We start from the raw sequence: 19,525 nt of genomic DNA on the forward strand, positions 1-19,525 counted from the left end.
AGTGACACAATGCGATATTACTTGAATGGTCAGATCAAGTGTGAAATGTGTGCTTCACAGGAGCTCCATGTGTAACATCAACAGACAAATATCAAGACACAACACATGAGAAACAAACATTTAACATAACAGCAGGATCAGTGAGAGAACAGCTGCTCAAAGAGCCTTCAGCGTGCTTTAGATCTGGATTCAGCTCTGTGTTTACTGAGAGGATCGACTGGAGCACAAAGGATGCTTCAGTCTGACTTTATTGAATCTCCATTAGATGGTAGCAGTTCATATGCTCCGTTCAGAACATACAGACGTTGACTTTTCTCACCTTCACAGCGACAGGAGTCCCGTCGAACAGCTCCGCTCTGTGGACCTGCGCCAGGCTGGCAGCCGCGATGGGTTCAGGGTCAAAAGATTTGAAAATCTGATCCGGGGTTTTACTGAAGTCTTCTTGAAAGAGAGCGTCCACCTGTTGCAGAGAAATCAGCCTTTCAGAACAACAGCAAGAAGCAAAGCCTACTCAGATCTTGTACTTCTAAAAGTACTAAAGAAAACTGACTAAACTTCTTTACTCAAGTCAAAGTAAAGAGGCTTTGAAATGTACTTCAGTAAAAAGTACCCATAACTAGCAGCTGTTTTAAAGAGTACCTGACCTCCCTTTATATTAATAGAACAATAATGTCATTGTTAGCTAATGAATGTTTCCATGCTGAACAACGGCAACATGACAACGTTTCCATTGGTCCCTCTTCTTTAGAGAAGACCAGGAAATGATGGATACACGGATCGTGTTCAAATCAATAGGCACGCAATGACTCTAAAGAATAATGATCACGCATCAAACACACATTCAGACTAAAGGAACCAGCTGTTTGGAGAATGAGAGAAGTAGAAAGTACAGGTATTTGAGTTCAACATGTAAGGAAGTAGGAAAGTACAGGTATTTGAGTTCAACATGTAAGAAGTAGAAAGTACAGGTATTTGAGTTCAACAGTAAGAAGTAGAAAGTACAGGTATTTGGGTTCAACATGTAAGAAGTAGAAGTACAGGTATTTGGGTTCAACATGTAAGAGAGTAGAAAGTACAGGTATTTGTGTTTCAACATGAAGAAGTAGAAAGTACAGGTATTTGGGTTCAACATGTAAGAAGTAGAAAGTTACAGGTATTTGGTGTTCAACATGTAAGAAGTAAGAAAGTACAGGGTATTTGGGTTCAACATGTAAGAAGTAGAAAGTACAGGTATTGGGTTCAACATGTAAGAAGTAGAAAGTACAGGATTGTGTTCAACACTGTAAGAAGTAGAAAGTACAGGTATTTGGGTTCAACATGTAAGAAGTAGAAAGTACAGGTATTTGGTTCAACATGTAAGAAGTAGAAAGTACAGGTATTGAGTTCAACACTGTTAAGAAGTAGGAAAGTTCATAGGTCTCTTGAGTTCAAACAGTAAGAAGTAGAAAGTACAGGTATTTGAGTTCAACATGTAAGAAGTAGAAAGTACAGGTATTTGCGTTCAACATGTAAGAAGTCAGAAAGTACAGGTATTTGAGTTCAAATGTAAGAAGTAGAAAGTACAGGTATTTGTGTTCAACATGTAAGAAGTAGAAAGTACAGGTATTTGTGTTCAACATGTGAGAAGTAGAAAGTACAGGTTATTGTGTTCAACATGTGAGAAGTAGAAAGTACAGGTATTTGTGTATCAACATGTAAGAAGTAGAAAGTACAGGTATTGGTTCAACATGTGAGAAGTAGAAGTCACAGGTATTTGTGTTTCAAACATGTAAGAAGTAGAAAGTACAGGTATTGTGTTCAACATGTGAGAAGTAGAAAAGTACAGGTATTTGTGTTCAACATGTAAGAAGTAGAAAGTACAGGTATTTGTGTTCAACATGTAAGAAGTAGAAAGTACAGGTATTGGGTTCAACATGGAGAAGTAGAAAGTACAGGTATTTGTGTTCAAATGTAAGAAGTAGAAGAAAGTACAGGTATTTGGGTTCAACATGTGAGAAGTAGAAAGTACAAGGTATTTTGTGTTCAACATGTAAGGAAGTAGAAAGTACAGGTATTTGTGTTCAACATGTAAGAAGTAGAAAGTACAGGTATTGGGGTTCAACATGTGAGAAGTAGAAAGTACAGGTATTTGTGTTCAACATGTAAGAAGTAGAAAAGTACAGGTTATTTGAGTTCAACATGTGAGAAGTAGAAAGTACAGGTTATTTGAGTTCAACATGTAAGAAGTAGAACGTACAGGTATTTGGGTTCAACATGTGAGAAGTAGAAAAGTACAGGTATTTGTGTTCAACATGTAAGAAGTAGTAAAGTACAGGTATTTGTGTTCAACATGTAGAAGTAGAAGTACAGGTATTTGGGTTTCAACATGTGAGAAGTAGAAAGTACAGGTATTTGTGTTCAACATGTAAGAAGTAGAAAGTACAGGTATTTGAGCTTCAACATGTGAGAAGTAGAAAGTACAGGTATTTGAGTTCAACTGTAAGAAGTAGAAAGTTAACAGGTATTTGAGTTCAACATGTGAGAAGTAGAAAGTACAGGTATTTGGGTTCAACATGTGAGAAGTAGAAAGTACAGGTATTTGTGTTCAACATGTAAAGAAGTAGAAAGTACAGGTATTTGAGTTCAACATGTAAGAAGTAGAAAGTACGGTATTTGAGTTCAACATGCTAAAGAAGTAGAAAGTACAGGTATTTGAGTTCAACATGTGAGAAGAGAAAGTACAGGGTATTTTGGGTTTCAACATGTGAGAAGTAGAAAGTACAGGTATTTGTGTTCCACATGTAAGAAGTAGAACGTACAGTATTTGAGTTCAACATGTAAGAAGTAGAAAAGTCCAGGTATTTGAGTTCAACATGTGAGAAGTAGAAAGTACAGGTATTTGGGTTCAACCATGTGAGAGAGTAGAAGTACAGGTATTTGTGTTCAACATGTAAGAAGTAGAAAGTACAGGTATTTGGGTTCAACATGTAAGAAGTAGAAAGTACAGGTATTTGAGTTCAACATGTAAGAAGTAGAAAGTACAGGTATTTGAGTTCAACATGTAAAGAAGTAGAAAGTACAGGTATTTGAGTTCAACATGTGAGAAGTAGGAAAGTACAGGTATTTGTGTTCAACATGTCAGAAGTAGAAAAGTACAGGTATTTGAGTTCAACATGTAAGAAGTAAGAAAGTACAGGTATTTGGGTTCAAACATGTAAGAAGTAGAAAGTACAGGTATTTGATGTTCAACATGTAAGAAGTAGAAAGTACAGGTATTTGTGTTCAACATGTAAGAAGTAGAAAGTACAGGTATTTGAGTTCAACATGTGAGAAGTAGAAAGTACAGGTATTTGTGTTCAACATGTAAGAAGTAGAAAGTACAGGTATTTGAGTTCAACATGTAAGAAGTAGAAAGTACAGGTATTTGGGTTCAACATGTAAGAGTTAGAAAGTACAGGTATTTGAGTTCAACATGTGAGAAGTAGAAAGTACAGGTATTTGGGTTCAACATGTAAGAAGTAGGAAAGTACAGGTATTTGTGTTCAACATGTAAGAAGTAGAAAGTACAGGTATTTGTGTTCAAAATGTAAGAAGTACAAAGTACAGGTATTTGTGTTCAACATGTAAGAAGTAGAAAGTACAGGTATTTGTGTTCAAAATGTAAGAAGTACAAAGTACAGGTATTTGAGTTCAACATGTGAGAAGTAGAAAGTACAGGTATTTGTGTTCAACATGTAAGAAGTAGAAAGTACAGGTATTTGTGTTCAACATGTAAGAAGTAGAAAGTACAGGTATTTGTGTTCAAAATGTAAGAAGTACAAAGTACAGGTATTTGTGTTCAACATGTAAGAAGTAGAAAGTACAGGTATTTGTGTTCAAAATGTAAGAAGTACAAAGTACAGGTATTTGAGTTCAACATGTGAGAAGTAGAAAGTACAGGTATTTGAGTTCAACATGTAAGAAGTAGAAAGTACAGGTATTTGAGTTCTACATGTAAGAAGTAGAAAGTACAGGTATTTGTGTTCAACATGTAAGAAGTACAAAGTACAGGTATTTGTGTTCAACATGTAAGAAGTAGAAAGTACAGGTATTTGTGTTCAACATGTAAGAAGTAGAAAGTACAGGTATTTGTGTTCAAAATGTAAGAAGTACAAAGTACAGGTATTTGAGTTCAACATGTGAGAAGTAGAAAGTACAGGTATTTGAGTTCAACATGTAAGAAGTAGAAAGTACAGGTATTTGAGTTCTACATGTAAGAAGTAGAAAGTACAGGTATTTGTGTCAACATGTAAGAAGTACAAAGTACAGGTATTTGTGTCAACATGTAAGAAGTAGAAAGTACAGGTATTTGAGTTCTACATGTAAGAAGTAGAAAGTACAGGTATTTGGGTTCAACATGTAAGAAGTAGAAAGTACAGGTATTTGAGTTCTACATGTAAGAAGTAGAAAGTACAGGTATTTGTGTTCAACATGTAAGAAGTACAAAGTACAGGTATTTGTGTTCAACATGTAAGAAGTACAAAGTACAGGTATTTGAGTTCTACATGTAAGAAGTAGAAAGTACAGGTATTTGAGTTCTACATGTAAGAAGTACAAAGTACAGGTATTTGTGTTCAACATGTAAGAAGTAGAAAGTACAGGTATTTGTGTTCAACATGTAAGAAGTAGAAAGTACAGGTATTTGTGTTCAACATGTAAGAAGTAGAAAGTACAGGTATTTGAGTTCTACATGTAAGAAGTACAAAGTACAGGTATTTGTGTTCAACATGTAAGAAGTAGAAAGTACAGGTATTTGGGTTCAACATGTAAGAAGTAGAAAGTACAGGTATTTGTGTTCAACATGTAAGAAGTAGAAAGTACAGGTATTTGAGTTCAACATGTAAGAAGTAGAAAGTACAGGTATTTGTGTTCAACATGTAAGAAGTAGAAAGTACAGGTATTTGTGTTCAAAGTAAAAAGTCGTCGTGGAGTAAAGTACTGATACCAGAAAAATGTACAGTAACGAAGTATTTGTACTTCCCACCTCTGGTTACTTTCCAGTTTCCCTCCTCACCTCTCTACACCTCCGGCTCAGAGCCTTGTCCTCGAGGACCTGCAGGGTCCGGATGTATTCGGGCGGCAGAAGGTGGTTGAAGGAACAAAAGACCCTGGCCCAGTTTGATGTAAATCCCCCCGTTTCTGGTGGCTCCTCTCACCATGCACTCTGCTGCCCTCTGGTGGCAGGCCGACATCGCAGAGACATACGATGTGCTGCTCTAACAGGGGGAAACAGAGGTAACACAGGACTGTACACACAATACAACTGACCACCTTTACGTTTCTTTAACCTCCAGCCGTCATCGTCACGGAGGAGCAGGACACACAGCCTGCCTAGGTGCAACATTCTAAAAATAGCTCACTGACGATTAGCGGGTTATCACGGTTTTGAACTTGCGACAGCCTGCATGTGATTTCAGTAAATGGGTCCGAGGGGTCAGACTTCCCAAACCAGGAGGCACGGGAAAGCGCCGGAAACAATAACGGCAACACACACACACACACACACACACACACACACACACACACACACACACACACACACACACACACACACACCACACACACAACACATCACACACACACACACACACACACCACACACACACACACACACACACACACACACACACACACACACCTACACAATACACACACACAACACACACACACACACACACACACACACACACACACACACACACACACACACACACACACCACACACACACACACACACACACACACACACACACACACACAACACACACACACACACACACACACACACACACACTTCTCCTTACTTCTGTGACACTGTACTTGTAAGCACTTGTCTTGTAACTCCTATATCACTAAATACAAACCTGTTTGTAACCACACACACACTCGTCTGTGTTGGATATGGTGTGTGTGTGTGTGTGTGTGTGTGTGTGTGTGTGTGTGTGTGTGGGCCATATGTGCACTAAACGCTGCTAATATTTAAATTATATAAGCCTTCCGTGCAATACGAGGGAAATCGTGCAATTTAATTTATTATTTATTTATGTACATATTCCCTATCATGTCTATCTTAAGTCCCATTTATTGTGTTTATTGTTTATAGTGTCTTGTTGTTGCGTGTTGGCACCTTGAGTTTATTGTAATTTCCTTGTACCTGTACAATGACAACATTAAAGATCTTTATCCTTTGGCCTCCATCTACTTGTCTTTCATCCTGTCTTTATAACTAATGCTGTTGATGTGATTTTAAGGGTGTGTTGAGCAATTACCTCATCTTGTCCCCTCAGAGACACGTTGGTCGTCCACCAGTAGTCCCCGGAGATAGAGAGTCCCACAGACAGAGATCTGAGGAAAACAGACCATACACATTATGTTGGTGTTGAATTTCTTGAGTCAAGGAAGAAAGGAAGTCATAAAAAAGGAAATATGAAACGCAGATAGTGAAACAATACTTCCGATATATGGGAAACATCAAATCTACAACTTTCAAACAACAATGTCTGGGAAATTAAGGAAAAAACAAAAAGCCTTGAAGAGAAATGACTTTTGAGGTGAGGGGTGAAAATGTATTAGACTCGGGTTATTAGTGTCGTAGCTTATTGGGGCTAAGCTTGACTGAAGTAATGATGAAAGTGATGTTTTCCAAACCTGCAGAAGCGAGTGATTCCTTGGATCAGGATCTTCGTCCTCCTCCTGTCTCGAGGCTCCGACGCAGCGTAGTGAACGCCCGCCGCCACAGGGACGCCCACAGAGAAACCCAGCAGAGTCTTCCAGATCAGACCTCTGCGCTTCACTTCCCTGAGAGCAGCAACACACACATTTACTGTTGGGAACATCCTGAACGTCCTCTTCCAACATCAGAGTCACATGATAAGGTGTCCCAACTGTAGCTGTGAACATGACAGGATGTGTGATTACCTAGAAGAGCATCAGGACTGTTTGAGGCATATGATAGCTCTGTGATTAACATGATGATTCAGCCTCTATGGAGAGAGACATCAAGCATGCTCATTTCTGACGTGGAGCTAATCTGAAGTAAACATTGAATACTGCTTTCTATTCCTCCATCTTGTGACTGTGTAACTCCCTCTCTTGGATATCAGCATGTGAAGGACACTGTTCAGGAACTAGTTGATGCTCTGTATGTGATGACTCCTTCCATTCTGGAGAGGATCACAGATACATGGATCCTGAGGTTGAAGCTCAAGCCGGGGACCAGTGGTTATTAACATTGTTAAATATTCAGAAAAAGTCGGAATTTTGAGATTTTTAGAAAAAGTCATAATTTTGATATTTTGAGAAAAAGTCATAATTTTGAGATTTTGAATAAAAGTCATGATTTTGAGAAAAATTCATGATTTTGAGATTTTGAGAAAAAGTCCTAATTTTGAGATTTTGAGAAAAAATCATCATTTTTGACATTTTGAGAAAAAGTCCAAATTTAGAGAAAAAATCATAATTTTGAAAAACATTCATGATTTTTAGAAAAAAGTCCGAATTTTGAGATTTTGAGAAAAAGTCAGAATTTTGAGAAAAAAGTCAGAATTTTGAGAGAAAACTCAGTATTTTGTTCATGGCAGGATGTATGATTACAAGAAGCGGCATTCCTCCATCTTGTGACTGTGTGACTCCCTCTCTTGGATATCAGCATGTGAAGGACACTGTTCAGGAACTAGTTGATGCTCTGTATGTGATGACTCCTTCCATTCTGGAGAGGATCACAGACACATGGATCCTGAGATTCAAGCTCAAGCCGGGGACCAGTGATTATTGACATTTTGAAGTATTCTGAAAAAGTCGGAATTTTGATATTTTGAGAAAAAGTCCTAATTTTGATATTTTGAGAAAAAGTCCTAATTTTGAGAAAAAGTCCTAATTTTGAGAAAAAGTTCTAATTTTGAGAAAAAGTTCTAATTTTGAGAAAAAATCCTAATTTTGAGAAAAAATCCTAATTTTGAGAAAAAGTCCTAATTTTGAGAAAAAGTTCTAATTTTGAGAAAAAGTCCTAATTTTGAGAAAAAGTTCTAATTTTGAGAAAAAATCCTAATTTTGAGAAAAAGTCCTAATTTTGAGATTTCCAGAAAAAAGCCAACATTTAGAGAACAAAATTTAGTATTGTGTTCATGACAGGATGTATGATAACAAGAAGCGCCATTCCTCCATCTTGTGACTGTGTAACTCCCTCTCTTGGATATCAGCATGTGAAGGACACTGTTCAGGAACTAGTTGATGCTCTGTATGTGATGACTACTTCCATTCTGGAGAGGATCACAGATACATGGATCCTGAGATCGAAGGTCAAGCCGGGGACGAGGGAGATTTTTCTAACGGCAACAACAGCATGGAAATGACAAGGATGAAGGGTTATTAGTGGTGACTGTGTAGATCCGTCAGCTGTCAGACAGACTCTCTTTAAGGGTAGACTGAATACTTTTTGGATAAGCTCAGAGATGGCAAAAGTACATACATCCTTTCCTCAAGTAGAAGTACAGATACTCGTGTTTAAAAATACTCTGGTAAAAGTAGAAGTACTGACTAAACTTCTTTACTCAAGTAAAAGTAAAGAGGCTTGGAAATGTACTTTTTAGCTGTACACACTGTACAGTTGATACTGGGAGCTGAGATCTGGTACCTGATCGAACTGAAGGATCTGGTGTTTTGGAGCGAGGCGATGAGAGGAGGAGGTCTTCGGAGCAGAGCCATGTGACGCAGACACACCCTCAACTACAGAGACAGAAACACAGCATGTATGAGAATCACTTCTGCAGCTACATGAGCTATAAATAAACCAAACCCTGCCTTTGTGTGTGCGATCATTTGTTCTCCTCTATACATCATGTGGCATTGTTGGAGGAGACTTAATCATTCTACACTAGCTGCTGCACACATGACAATGAAGCCTTGAATCTGGATCTTGAATCTTGGCCAAGGTGCGGTAAAAACCGGTTGGTTTTCAGTGATTTATGGTGAACTACAGCTCAGAAGGGTTCACAGAGTTGTATTGGGTTTGTTGGTGCATGTTAATGGTCTGAAAAGACTCAAATCCCTGTGTGACACTTTCTAAGTTGTAAAGCACAGGGTTAGGCTTATTGTGACTGACAAACAATCCAAACATGCATTAATATTCAGTTTGAAATGATGAGAAAAAGGAGCCACATTGGCACGATTGAGAAGCAGGAATTCAGGCAAAAATATTTAATGATTGTTCAGTTTTCTTTTATCTAAGGGACATTGATTCCGTTAACTTTTTTTTTCTTCTAAACCCCGGTCCTTTGGCCTTGCTGGACATTGATAATAGAGCTGCAATAAACGCAAGCAATCGATTAGTCCATAAAAAGAAATGCCAAATATTTAAAAAATGCACTTAATCAGGATTTCAATGCAGAAAAAGGCTCTGTTTCGCATCATATTCGGGGGTTTTGACTGACAAAACAAGACATTTGAAGACATGAGCTAGGACTAAGAACCAGAGATGGGTAATAAACACTATTTTCTGACATTTTATGGAACATATGCTTGATAAAAAAAGTAAGTGAAAAAAACTGACAAATACTGATCATTCTGAGAAGCCAAATGTCACAAGAACTGACTCTCGTGTGTGTGTGTGTGTGTGTGTGTGTGTGTGTGTGTGTGTGTGTGTGTGTGTGTGTGTGTGTGTGGTGTGTGTGTGTGTGTGTGTGTGTGTCTGGATCAAGGCCCTTTTGAACAGTCCTGGTACTGTTTGTTTTTGTTTGTCTGCCTCTGAGGGACAAAATGTCTCCAGTGCCGACGATTGGATGTTCAGATAGCGTGATGTCAGGGACCTGAGCGCAGGAATATCAAACAAACCCTCCGTCACTCAACTAAAGGGTTTTCCTAAGAAGAAAGAGCCTAATTAAGTGTGGATTTGTCTAATCTAATCCACACTTAATACGTATCAGGGACGGTTGCAGCACAACTTTCATTTGTCTCAATTACTTAGAGACTATTTGGTCAAGACAAACCACATTTTGATATATTTAACTCACATATTGTTAATTACCCCTACCAATGAACCCTTGGATACAGTCATTTGACAGGCTGTGTCCATGTGTAAAATGGGTATAATATGGGTGACGATAGGGGTGTACTGATGTGTAATTACAGTGTAATATGGGTGTCACATAGGTGTAATACTGGTGTATTAACTGTATAATTATATGTAATATATATATATATATATTAATATGATGTAATATGGTGTTGCATGTTTGCAATATGGATCTAATAACAGTGTAACATTGTTGTAATAACTGTGTGATATGGGTGCAATGTAGAAAACAGCAATCAATTAATGTTCCCAAATATTGAAATGTGATTGTCCATTTAAGGATTAAAGATAGTTACAGTACGTGTGGTCAACACTAGGGACGTGTGCAACAGATTTCACTCATTGACTTCTTGTCTAAATGAGCTTTGTATTTGCACGTGTTTATGTTCATTAATATCAGAGTTATGTTTACATAGAAACACATGTAACTGTCACCTAAAGAGCTACACAAGTACTCAGATCTAGTACTTGAGTAAAAGTAGAAGTATTCAGGTCTTGTACTTGAGTAAAAGTAGAAGTATTCAGGTCTTGTACTTGAGTAAAAGTAGAAGTACTGAGATATTGTACTTGAGTAAAAGTAGAAGTACTCAGATCTTGTACTTGAGTAAAAGTAGAAGTACTGAGATATTGTACTTGTGTAAAAGTAGAAGTACTCAGATCTTGTACTTGAGTAAATGTAGAAGTACTCAGATCTTGTACTTGAGTAAAAGTAGAAGTATTCAGGTCTTGTACTTGAGTAAAAGTAGAAGTACTGAGATCTAGTACTTGAGTAAAAGTAGAAGTATTCAGGTCTTGTACTTGAGTAAAAGTAGAAGTACTCAGGTCTTGTACTTGAGTAAAAGTAGAAGTACTCAGATCTTGTACTTGAGTAAAAGTAGAAGTACTCAGATCTTGTACTTGAGTAAAAGTAGAAGTATTCAGGTCTTGTACTTGAGTAAAAGTAGAAGTACTCAGGTCTTGTACTTGAGTAAAAGTAGAAGTACTCAGATCTTGTACTTGAGTAAAAGTAGAAGTACTCAGATCTTGTACTTGAGTAAATGTAGAAGTACTCAGATCTTGTACTTGAGTAAAAGTAGAAGTATTCAGGTCTTGTACTTGAGTAAAAGTAGAAGTACTGAGATATTGTACTTGAGTAAAAGTAGAAGTACTCAGGTCTTGTACTTGAGTAAAAGTAGAGGTACTGAGATATTGTACTTGAGTAAAAGTAGAAGGTACTCAGGTCTTGTACTTGAGTAAAAGTAGAAGTACTCAGGTCTTGTACTTGAGTAAAAGTAGAAGTACTGAGATATTGTACTTGAGTAAAAGTAGAAGTACTCAGATCTTGTACTTGAGTAAGAGTAGAAGAACTGAGATATTGTACTTGAGTAAATGTAGAAGTACTCAGATCTTGTACTTGAGTAAAAGTAGAAGTATTCAGGTCTTGTACTTGAGTAAAAGTAGAAGTACTGAGATATTGTACTTGAGTAAAAGTAGAAGTACTCAGGTCTTGTACTTGAGTAAAAGTAGAGGTACTGAGATATTGTACTTGAGTAAAAGTAGAAGTACTCAGGTCTTGTACTTGAGTAAAAGTAGAAGTACTCAGGTCTTGTACTTGAGTAAAAGTAGAAGTACTGAGATATTGTACTTGAGTAAATGTAGAAGTACTCAGATCTTGTACTTGAGTAAAAGTAGAAGTATTCAGGTCTTGTACTTGAGTAAAAGTAGAAGTACTGAGATATTGTACTTGAGTAAAAGTAGAAGTACTCAGGTCTTGTACTTGAGTAAAAGTAGAGGTACTGAGATATTGTACTTGAGTAAAAGTAGAAGTACTCAGGTCTTGTACTTGAGTAAAAGTAGAAGTACTCAGGTCTTGTACTTGAGTAAAAGTAGAAGTACTGAGATATTGTACTTGAGTAAAAGTAGAAGTACTCAGGTCTTGTACTTGAGTAAAAGTAGAAGTACTCAGGTCTTGTACTTGAGTAAAAGTAGAAGTACTGAGATATTGTACTTGAGTAAAAGTAGAAGTACTCAGATCCTGTACTTGAGTAAAAGTAGAAGTACTCAGGTCTTGTACTTGAGTAAAAGTAGAAGTACTGAGATATTGTACTTGAGTAAAAGTAGAAGTACTCAGGTCTTGTACTTGAGTAAAAGTAGAAGTACTGAGATATTGTACTTGAGTAAAAGTAGAAGTACTGAGATATTGTACTTGAGTAAAAGTAGAAGTACTCAGGTCTTGTACTTGAGTAAAAGTAGAGGTACTGAGATATTGTAGTTGAGTAAAAGTAGAAGTACTCAGATCTTGTACTTGAGTAAAAGTAGAAGTACTCAGATCTTGTACTTGAGTAAAAGTAGAAGTACTCAGATCTTGTACTTGAGTAAAAGCAGAAGTACCAGAGTGTAGGAATACTCTGTTACAGTAAAAGTCCTGCATTCAAAATGTTCCTCAAGTGAAAGTAGAAAGTATTCTCATTAAAATATAGTGAAAGTAGCGACAGTGAAAGTAGTCGTTGTGCAGATTGGTCCATTTCAGAATAATATATATGATATGTTTTATAATGATTGATCATGAAAGTGTTCTCAAAGCTGGTAAAGGTGCAGCTAGTTTGAAGGACTGTGTATACTGCAGGGTAGCTGGTGGATTTACTCCAGGTGGAACTAAAGTCTGATTTAAGAGTACAAAATTGTACTTATATACAGTTCTTAAATGAATCCCAGTGACTTCCCATCTCTCCACATGAATCCATTGGAGTGTTGGCTAATACGACCTGCTGATTATGTGTCTGCTGGTTAAGTAGCTAACTTGAGCTAAAGCTACTGTCAAACGGAGCACAACATGTATGAGAAATAATGTTTATTTACCCCTCGGCTGGTCTCCCCTGCCATTTCTCCTGGGAAGGTAAAATATCGTCAATTTCAGTGATGATTTAATGACCAAACTTGGACGTCCTTCCTGAGCGGAATGTAGCCGAACACTGGTGATAGTTCTAACCAATCTGCGGACAAAGAGTGGATGAGTGACAGAGAGAGCGAGATGGTGCACCCCCAACTACTTCTGCTTTCGCTTCAGTCTACTTCACAAGCCATAACATGTACTGTTTGTGGCCTCAAAGAAATAATAATGATTAAGTTTAAAAATGCATAGTTGAACAACATTTAGCAGATTATATACATATGCAAACAAAATTATATTAAATAACACAAATGTATATTTAATGTAACACTCTTAATGTAATTAATATCCTGCTTTACATTGTGTCTGAAGCCCTTCAATAGTGTTTTATTGTCAGAGTTTATAGATTTGTTATCCTCACGGTCTACATTAACAACAAATCCTAAACGTATACATATCCCTGATTTCTTATGAATCAATTGCAGTAGAAATCTTTTTTTAAATCCTCTGAATTGTAGTAAAGTAGAAGCATAAAACAGCATTCCTCGAGTAAAGTCAAAGTGCCTCTACATTGAACTGTACTGTACTGTATTTAAATTCATTCACTCAGTTATCGTGAACGAATCCCTGTAAAAACCTTCCATGACGGACGATCGGAGTTTTCAGATATCTGTCTTGTTGTTGCACTGCACTCTTTGTGACGTCATGAAACGTCACTGATCATACCAATGCCCTTGTCCTATAACGGCATAGTTGGTATGCATGTCTCCTCCTCCTCCTCCTCCTCCTCCTCCTCCCTCCTCCTCCTCCTCCTCCTCCTCCTCCTCCTCCTCCTCCTCCTCCTCCTCCTCCTCCCTCCTCCTCCTCCTCCTCCTTCAACTTAAATCTTAAAAGTGAATTATTTACACATTAAGGAAACAAATTACATTAAAATTATGTGACCTTGTGTTACCTATAAACTAAATGCAATAGTAAGTAGGTACACATACAATACATGGTGCAATACAGAAACACAGTAAGACGAACTACATCAATTTGTAAGATAGGAGCACAGATACTAGGTTGTTTTGTAAACTGTTATAAAAGGAATGAATGCACTTACGCAAACAAGCTTGCTACGATGCTAAATGAGCTATTAGTATGTATAAGTTACTCCATTTTACATCATGTAGTCTCTGTAGGCTCCAGGGTCCTCATGTCAACCCTAATGGAAAGTTGCAAAACAAGACAAAAAAACAAGTTAAGGGCTACAAAAAAAGGTTGGGTGGAGAATGGCATCATGATGAGATGTCTTTTTAATTTCTGTTTTTAATAAATTACCATTCATTTCAAATGTTTTTTGTGTGCGTAATATAAGTCGCATCACGTGCGTTTCTGTCAGAGTGAAGTAACTGCATTTAACCAGAGGGAAACAGGAAGTGGGGATTGGCCTTCAAAATAAAATATGTATATTTGCTCACAAAAAACACCAGACTGTAACTAACCAACAGGTTTTAATAAACTATATGGCCAGAGGTGAGAAGTAACTAAATACATTTAATCAAGCACTGTGCAATGTTGAGGTACTTGTACTTTACTTGAGTATTTCCATGTTGTGCTACTGTGTACTTGTACTCCACTACATGTATTTAATCCCTTTAGTTAATTCACAGATGTGGATGAATGATGGTAAATATAATCAGGTGTTAAATCAGACTTTAGTTCCACCTGGAGTAAATCCACCAGCTACCCTGCAGTATACAAAGTCCTTCAAACTCGCTGCACCTTTACCAGCTTTGAGAACACTTTCATGATCAATCATTATAAAACATATCATAGATATTATTCTGAAATGGACCAATCTGCACAACGACTACTTTCACTGTCGCTACTTTCACTATATTTTGATGAGAATACTTTCTACTTTCACTTGAGGAACATTTTGAATGCAGGACTTTTACTGTAACAGAGTATTCCTACACTCTGGTACTTCTACTTTTACTCAAGTACAAGATCTGAGTACTTCTACTTTTACTCAAGTACAAGATCTGAGTACTTCTACTTTTACTAAGTACAAGATCTGATTACTTCTACTTTTACTCAAGTACAAGATCTGAGTACTTCTACTTTTACTCAAGTACAAGATCTGAGTACTTCTACTTTACTCAAGTACAAGATCTGAGGTACTTCTACTTTTGCTCAAGTACAAGATCTGAGTACTTTTCCCACATCTGGAAATGCCATATCGATATCAATGATTGAATTTGAGATGTTAATATTTTAGAATTGTTTATTTCTACTCTTTTAATTTGTTAGTGCAATGCCTTGTTTTGTTTTATGCTGCTGGGACAACAAAAAATCCCAAATTGGGATTAATAAAGTACATTTTATCTTATTTTATAGAAATATATGTCATGTTTCAGTCTATTTTTTACAGATTAATAAAGTAAAACTATCTGAAGGCTGTTTTCCCAGTTTAAGCCAGTCCTGAGATCGGTGTTAAAAGTATAATATCTGAGCCACAGGACTGACTTTAAATAAGGTGTTTTTGACAGTGAGGGATTCAGAGATGGTAAAAGTACACACATCCTTTATTCAAGTAGAACCGTTGCTCATGTTTAAAAATACTCTGGTAAAAGTAGAAGTACTGACTACACTTCTTTACTCAAGTAAAAGTAAAGAAGTATGTGCTTTGAAATGTACTTAAAGGTGGGGTAGGTAATGTTGGAGAAACCAGAATTTGAAAATACACAGCCGGAAAAAATCTGCCACTTCCTTACAGAGCCCCTCCTCCAACACACACGAACGCGCACATGACCAATGAGGGCACGAGATAAGTTTGTGCACAGAGGGAAGGCTGACAGGCAGGTAGGCTATCCAGTTACTTTAGCCGGGCCGGATGATTGGTCGTGCTTTTTACAGCGCCACGGCTTCCACTGATGGATGTTAAGAGCATTCCATGGAATGTAACAAAAAGTGTATCTCGAGCCGGTTTCTCAAACTTACCTACTGTACCCCACCTTTAATGTAAAAGTACTCATAACTAGCAGCTGTTTTAAAGAGTACCTGACCTCCCTTTATATTAATAGAACAATAATGTCATGGTTAGCTAATGAATGTTTCCATGCTGAACAACGGCAACATGACAACGTTTCCATTGGTCCCTCTTCTTTAGAGAAGACCAGGAAATGATGGATACACGGATCGTGTTCAGATCAATAGGCACGCAATGACTCTAAAGAATAATGATCACGCATCAAACAACACATTCAGACTAAAGGAACCAGCTGTTTGGAAAATGATGAGAAGTAGAAAGTACAGGTATTTGAGTTCCACATGTGAGAAGTCGAAATGTACAGGTATTTGAGTTCAACATGTGAGAAGTAGAAAGTACAGGTATTGTGTTCAACATTGAATGAGAAGTAGAAAGTACAGGTATTGAGTTCACCATGTAAGAAGTAGAAGTACAGGTATTTGAGTTCAACATGTAAGAAGTTAGAAAGTACAGGTATTAGTGTTCAACATTAAGAAGTCGAAAGACAGGTATTAGTGTCAACATGTAAGAAGTAGAAAGTACAGGATGTTGAGTTCAACATGTAAGAAGTAGAAAGTCAGGTATTTGGGTTCAAAATGTAAGAAGTTAGAAAAGTATCAGGTATTTGAGTTTCAAGCATGTAGAAGTTAGGAAAGTACAGGGTATTGGAGTTCCCAACATGTAAGAAGTAGAAAGTACAGGTATTAGTGTTCAACATGTAAGAAGTAGAAGTACGGTATTTGAGTTCAACCTGTAAGAAGAAGTTAGAAAGTATCAGGTATTTGGGTTCAAAATGTAAGAAGTAGAAAGTACAGGTATTTGGGTTCAACATGTAAGAGTTCAACATGTAAGAAGTAGAAAGTACAGGTATTTGGGTTCAACATTGTGTAAGAAGTAGAAAGTACAGTGATTGGTTCAACAATGTACGAAGTAGAAAGTAACAGGTATTGTGAGTTAAAATAAATGTTCAGAAGTAGGAAACGTAACAGGTAGGGGCTATTTTGGGTGGTTCAAAATGTAAGAAGTCAAAGTAAAAAGTCGTCAGAAAAATAAGTACTGAGTATAAAGTGATTGATACCAGAAAAATGTACGTAACGAAGTATTTGTACTCCACTACTTCCTCCCACCTCTGGAGTGATTACACTACTTGGCGCTGTTTTTCTGCAGGTATTTTATTTTGAAAAGTGTTTCCATGCGGCTGTCTTTATTCCACCGGAAGTAGCAGTGACCCGTGTCGCTGCAGTGTTGCGCTTTCCTGTTTACGGGCGGGAAGAGCGAACTGACTGGAAGCTAGTACTCTGTTTAAAATCGGCCGCACATTTTCTCTTAAATTCTCCTCTTCATGCTGGTGCTTTTGCAGGATTTAATGGTGCATTGCGAGGACTTCTTCTAGCGGACCTTTGCAGAGAAAACGACAGGATTTGCTCCCTCTTTTTGGACCAGATGGAGGATCCTCCTGCAGATTCAGACCAGGGCCCCGTGGTGCAGGTGGCTGAGATCCGCTGGCCGCTTACAGCTCTCCCTCTTCGGCTACTGGAGTGGAAAGTGAAGCCTGGAACTCTGGTGAATGTGGACTCTGTGTTAGCCCTGTGTGCTCCTATAAGCCAGGATAAAGGCGCAGAAACAGCCAGGCTACCCGAGAAAAAGGTGAAAGCAGACCGAGCTGGAGTAGTGAAGGAGCTGTGCTGTCAACTGGGACAAGTCATTCCTCCAGGGTGAGTGTGTGTGCTGGGGTTTTAGTGCTACAAATTACAAATAGAGAGAGTATTTACACCGAATATAATCATGTGAGAAACTGAGCTCAGTCAAATGTAATTAAATATGACAAATACTATATTCAAAGTGGAGAGCTGTGCAGGTTTAATAGGTCAGAATCTGTTTTATTACCAAGTAGGTTTATGAATAATAATAGTATTATTTAGCATCTTTCAAAACATAGTTACAAAGTGCTTAAATACACTGAGAGCAAGTGGATTTAAAAAACATCTAAATATAAGAACACAAAGTAAAACACAAATATATGGAATAAGAATACTTGAAAAATGGTGCGTTCAAAGACACAAATTAAAAATAAGGCAATACGAGGAATTTGCTTTGGTATAAATTATAACAATAATAATAATAAGCGTTATTTATTTATATAGCACCTTTAAAAACATAGTTACAAAGTGCTTACATTCACAGAGAGCAAGTGGATTAATAAACAGTATTTACACATGAGAACACAGAGTAAAACACACAGAAAATAATACAAATACGTAGCAAATAATATAAAAATAGTACTATTATAAAAGGTATTCGAACAAGACTATTGTAGAAATTTAAAGATAATATTTACACAAAATCGTATTGTGTGAGAACAGTCAAATATAATAAAATATGACATTCAAAGTGGAGAACTGTGCAGGTTTAAAAATAGGTCACGTGGAGCAGAAATGCGCAACACGTGCAGGATTTACAATTTTAAAATCAACCAGATATTTGTTTACATGATGTGTATTAATGACAATGGGATGGATAATAGTCTTTTTCAGTGGGGCCTTGTCAATGAAGCCGGTAGCAGAAGCTAGCTGTTTGCTAACCGGCTCCATATGTTTGTAAAGACTACAGGAAACATGTCAGGCGTAGTTTAGTTAGCATTTTGCCTGCTAATCACTTCTCTCGCAGTGTAACGTAGGCTAGCTACATGCTAACACTGCTCATAAGTGCTCATAAGTAACAGTTAGCTTGTTTGCTAGCTGCACTCGAATAAACACAACAGCTCGTAGTTGTGTCAAGTCACTCAACGTAAACAAGCGCTTTTTGCCAATACTTTCAAAATAAAAGCGTGTTCTTTTAGAAAGTTTGTTTTCTGACATTATCAGCCGTTAAAATCAAGTGGGAAATAATAAACAGAATTTTAGCAACCATTACACGAATTATCTTTTCTCTGTTTAGCATATTTAGAATCACAGTAACAGACAACATATGTTCACGCTTTTACTTTGAAGGTGTACTAACTGCATTTGCTCGTAGTTGTGTCAATTCAGTCAAAACAAACAAGCGCTTACGGCCAACACCTTCAAAATAAAAGTCTGCTCTTTATGAAAATTGGTTTTCCGACATTATCTGCATTTAAAGTTATAGTGTAGATGAAAATAAATTGTTTACTGAATTTGAGCAAACATTTCATGAATTATTATTTCTCTGCTTGGTATATTTGAAATCACATTAACAGACAAACAATGTTTACGCTTTTATTTTGAAGGCGTAATCACTGAGTGTGTTATTTTGTTACGGTGACACAGTGAAATGTGTAAAAGCTGTAGTTGGACATGTACTATTCCACTGTCCCACTGAAATAATGAATGCTTGTACGCCTATTATAACAGGAAATACATTTTTGAGAAGATGTATACCCCACATTAATAAACATCCCCTAATATTTAAAGGTTCAACTGCCCTTAACGTAACAAAAAACTGACAAAAGGATGTCAAAACTTTTTTTTAAACTACCAGAGAACAGATGAAAAGGAGCAGCTTAAGGGCAATATTTGCTCAAATAAAGTAGCAAAAC

General features: G+C 37.2%; 2 protein-coding genes across 3 annotated transcripts in view; one reads left to right on the top strand and one right to left on the bottom strand.

Moving 5' to 3' along the window:
- Nucleotides 1-300: 300 nt before the first annotated feature.
- On the bottom strand, nt 301-14,331 carry adck5 (aarF domain containing kinase 5; the record flags this gene model as incomplete). Its single annotated transcript, XM_034235177.1, is given in 8 exon segments — nt 301-460; nt 5,033-5,119; nt 5,121-5,234; nt 6,288-6,363; nt 6,667-6,816; nt 8,651-8,742; nt 12,926-13,059; nt 14,059-14,331. Coding segments are annotated over 7 exon segments (703 nt in total), but the record flags the coding sequence as incomplete, so codon positions are not given.
- Nucleotides 14,332-17,217: 2,886 nt separating this feature from the next.
- Nucleotides 17,218-19,525, top strand: part of ctdp1 (CTD (carboxy-terminal domain, RNA polymerase II, polypeptide A) phosphatase, subunit 1) — a 117,452-nt gene continuing 115,144 nt past the window's right edge. For both annotated transcript variants that reach the window (XM_034235180.1, XM_034235181.1), the window contains exon 1: nt 17,218-17,684. In XM_034235180.1, coding sequence (XP_034091071.1) covers nt 17,413-17,684 — 272 coding nt within the window. In that variant the 5' untranslated portion in view covers nt 17,218-17,412. The remainder of the gene's footprint in view (nt 17,685-19,525) is intronic.

Source organism: Gymnodraco acuticeps, unplaced genomic scaffold (assembly GCF_902827175.1).
Source record: "Gymnodraco acuticeps unplaced genomic scaffold, fGymAcu1.1, whole genome shotgun sequence".
Taxonomy (NCBI): Eukaryota; Metazoa; Chordata; class Actinopteri; order Perciformes; family Bathydraconidae; genus Gymnodraco; species Gymnodraco acuticeps.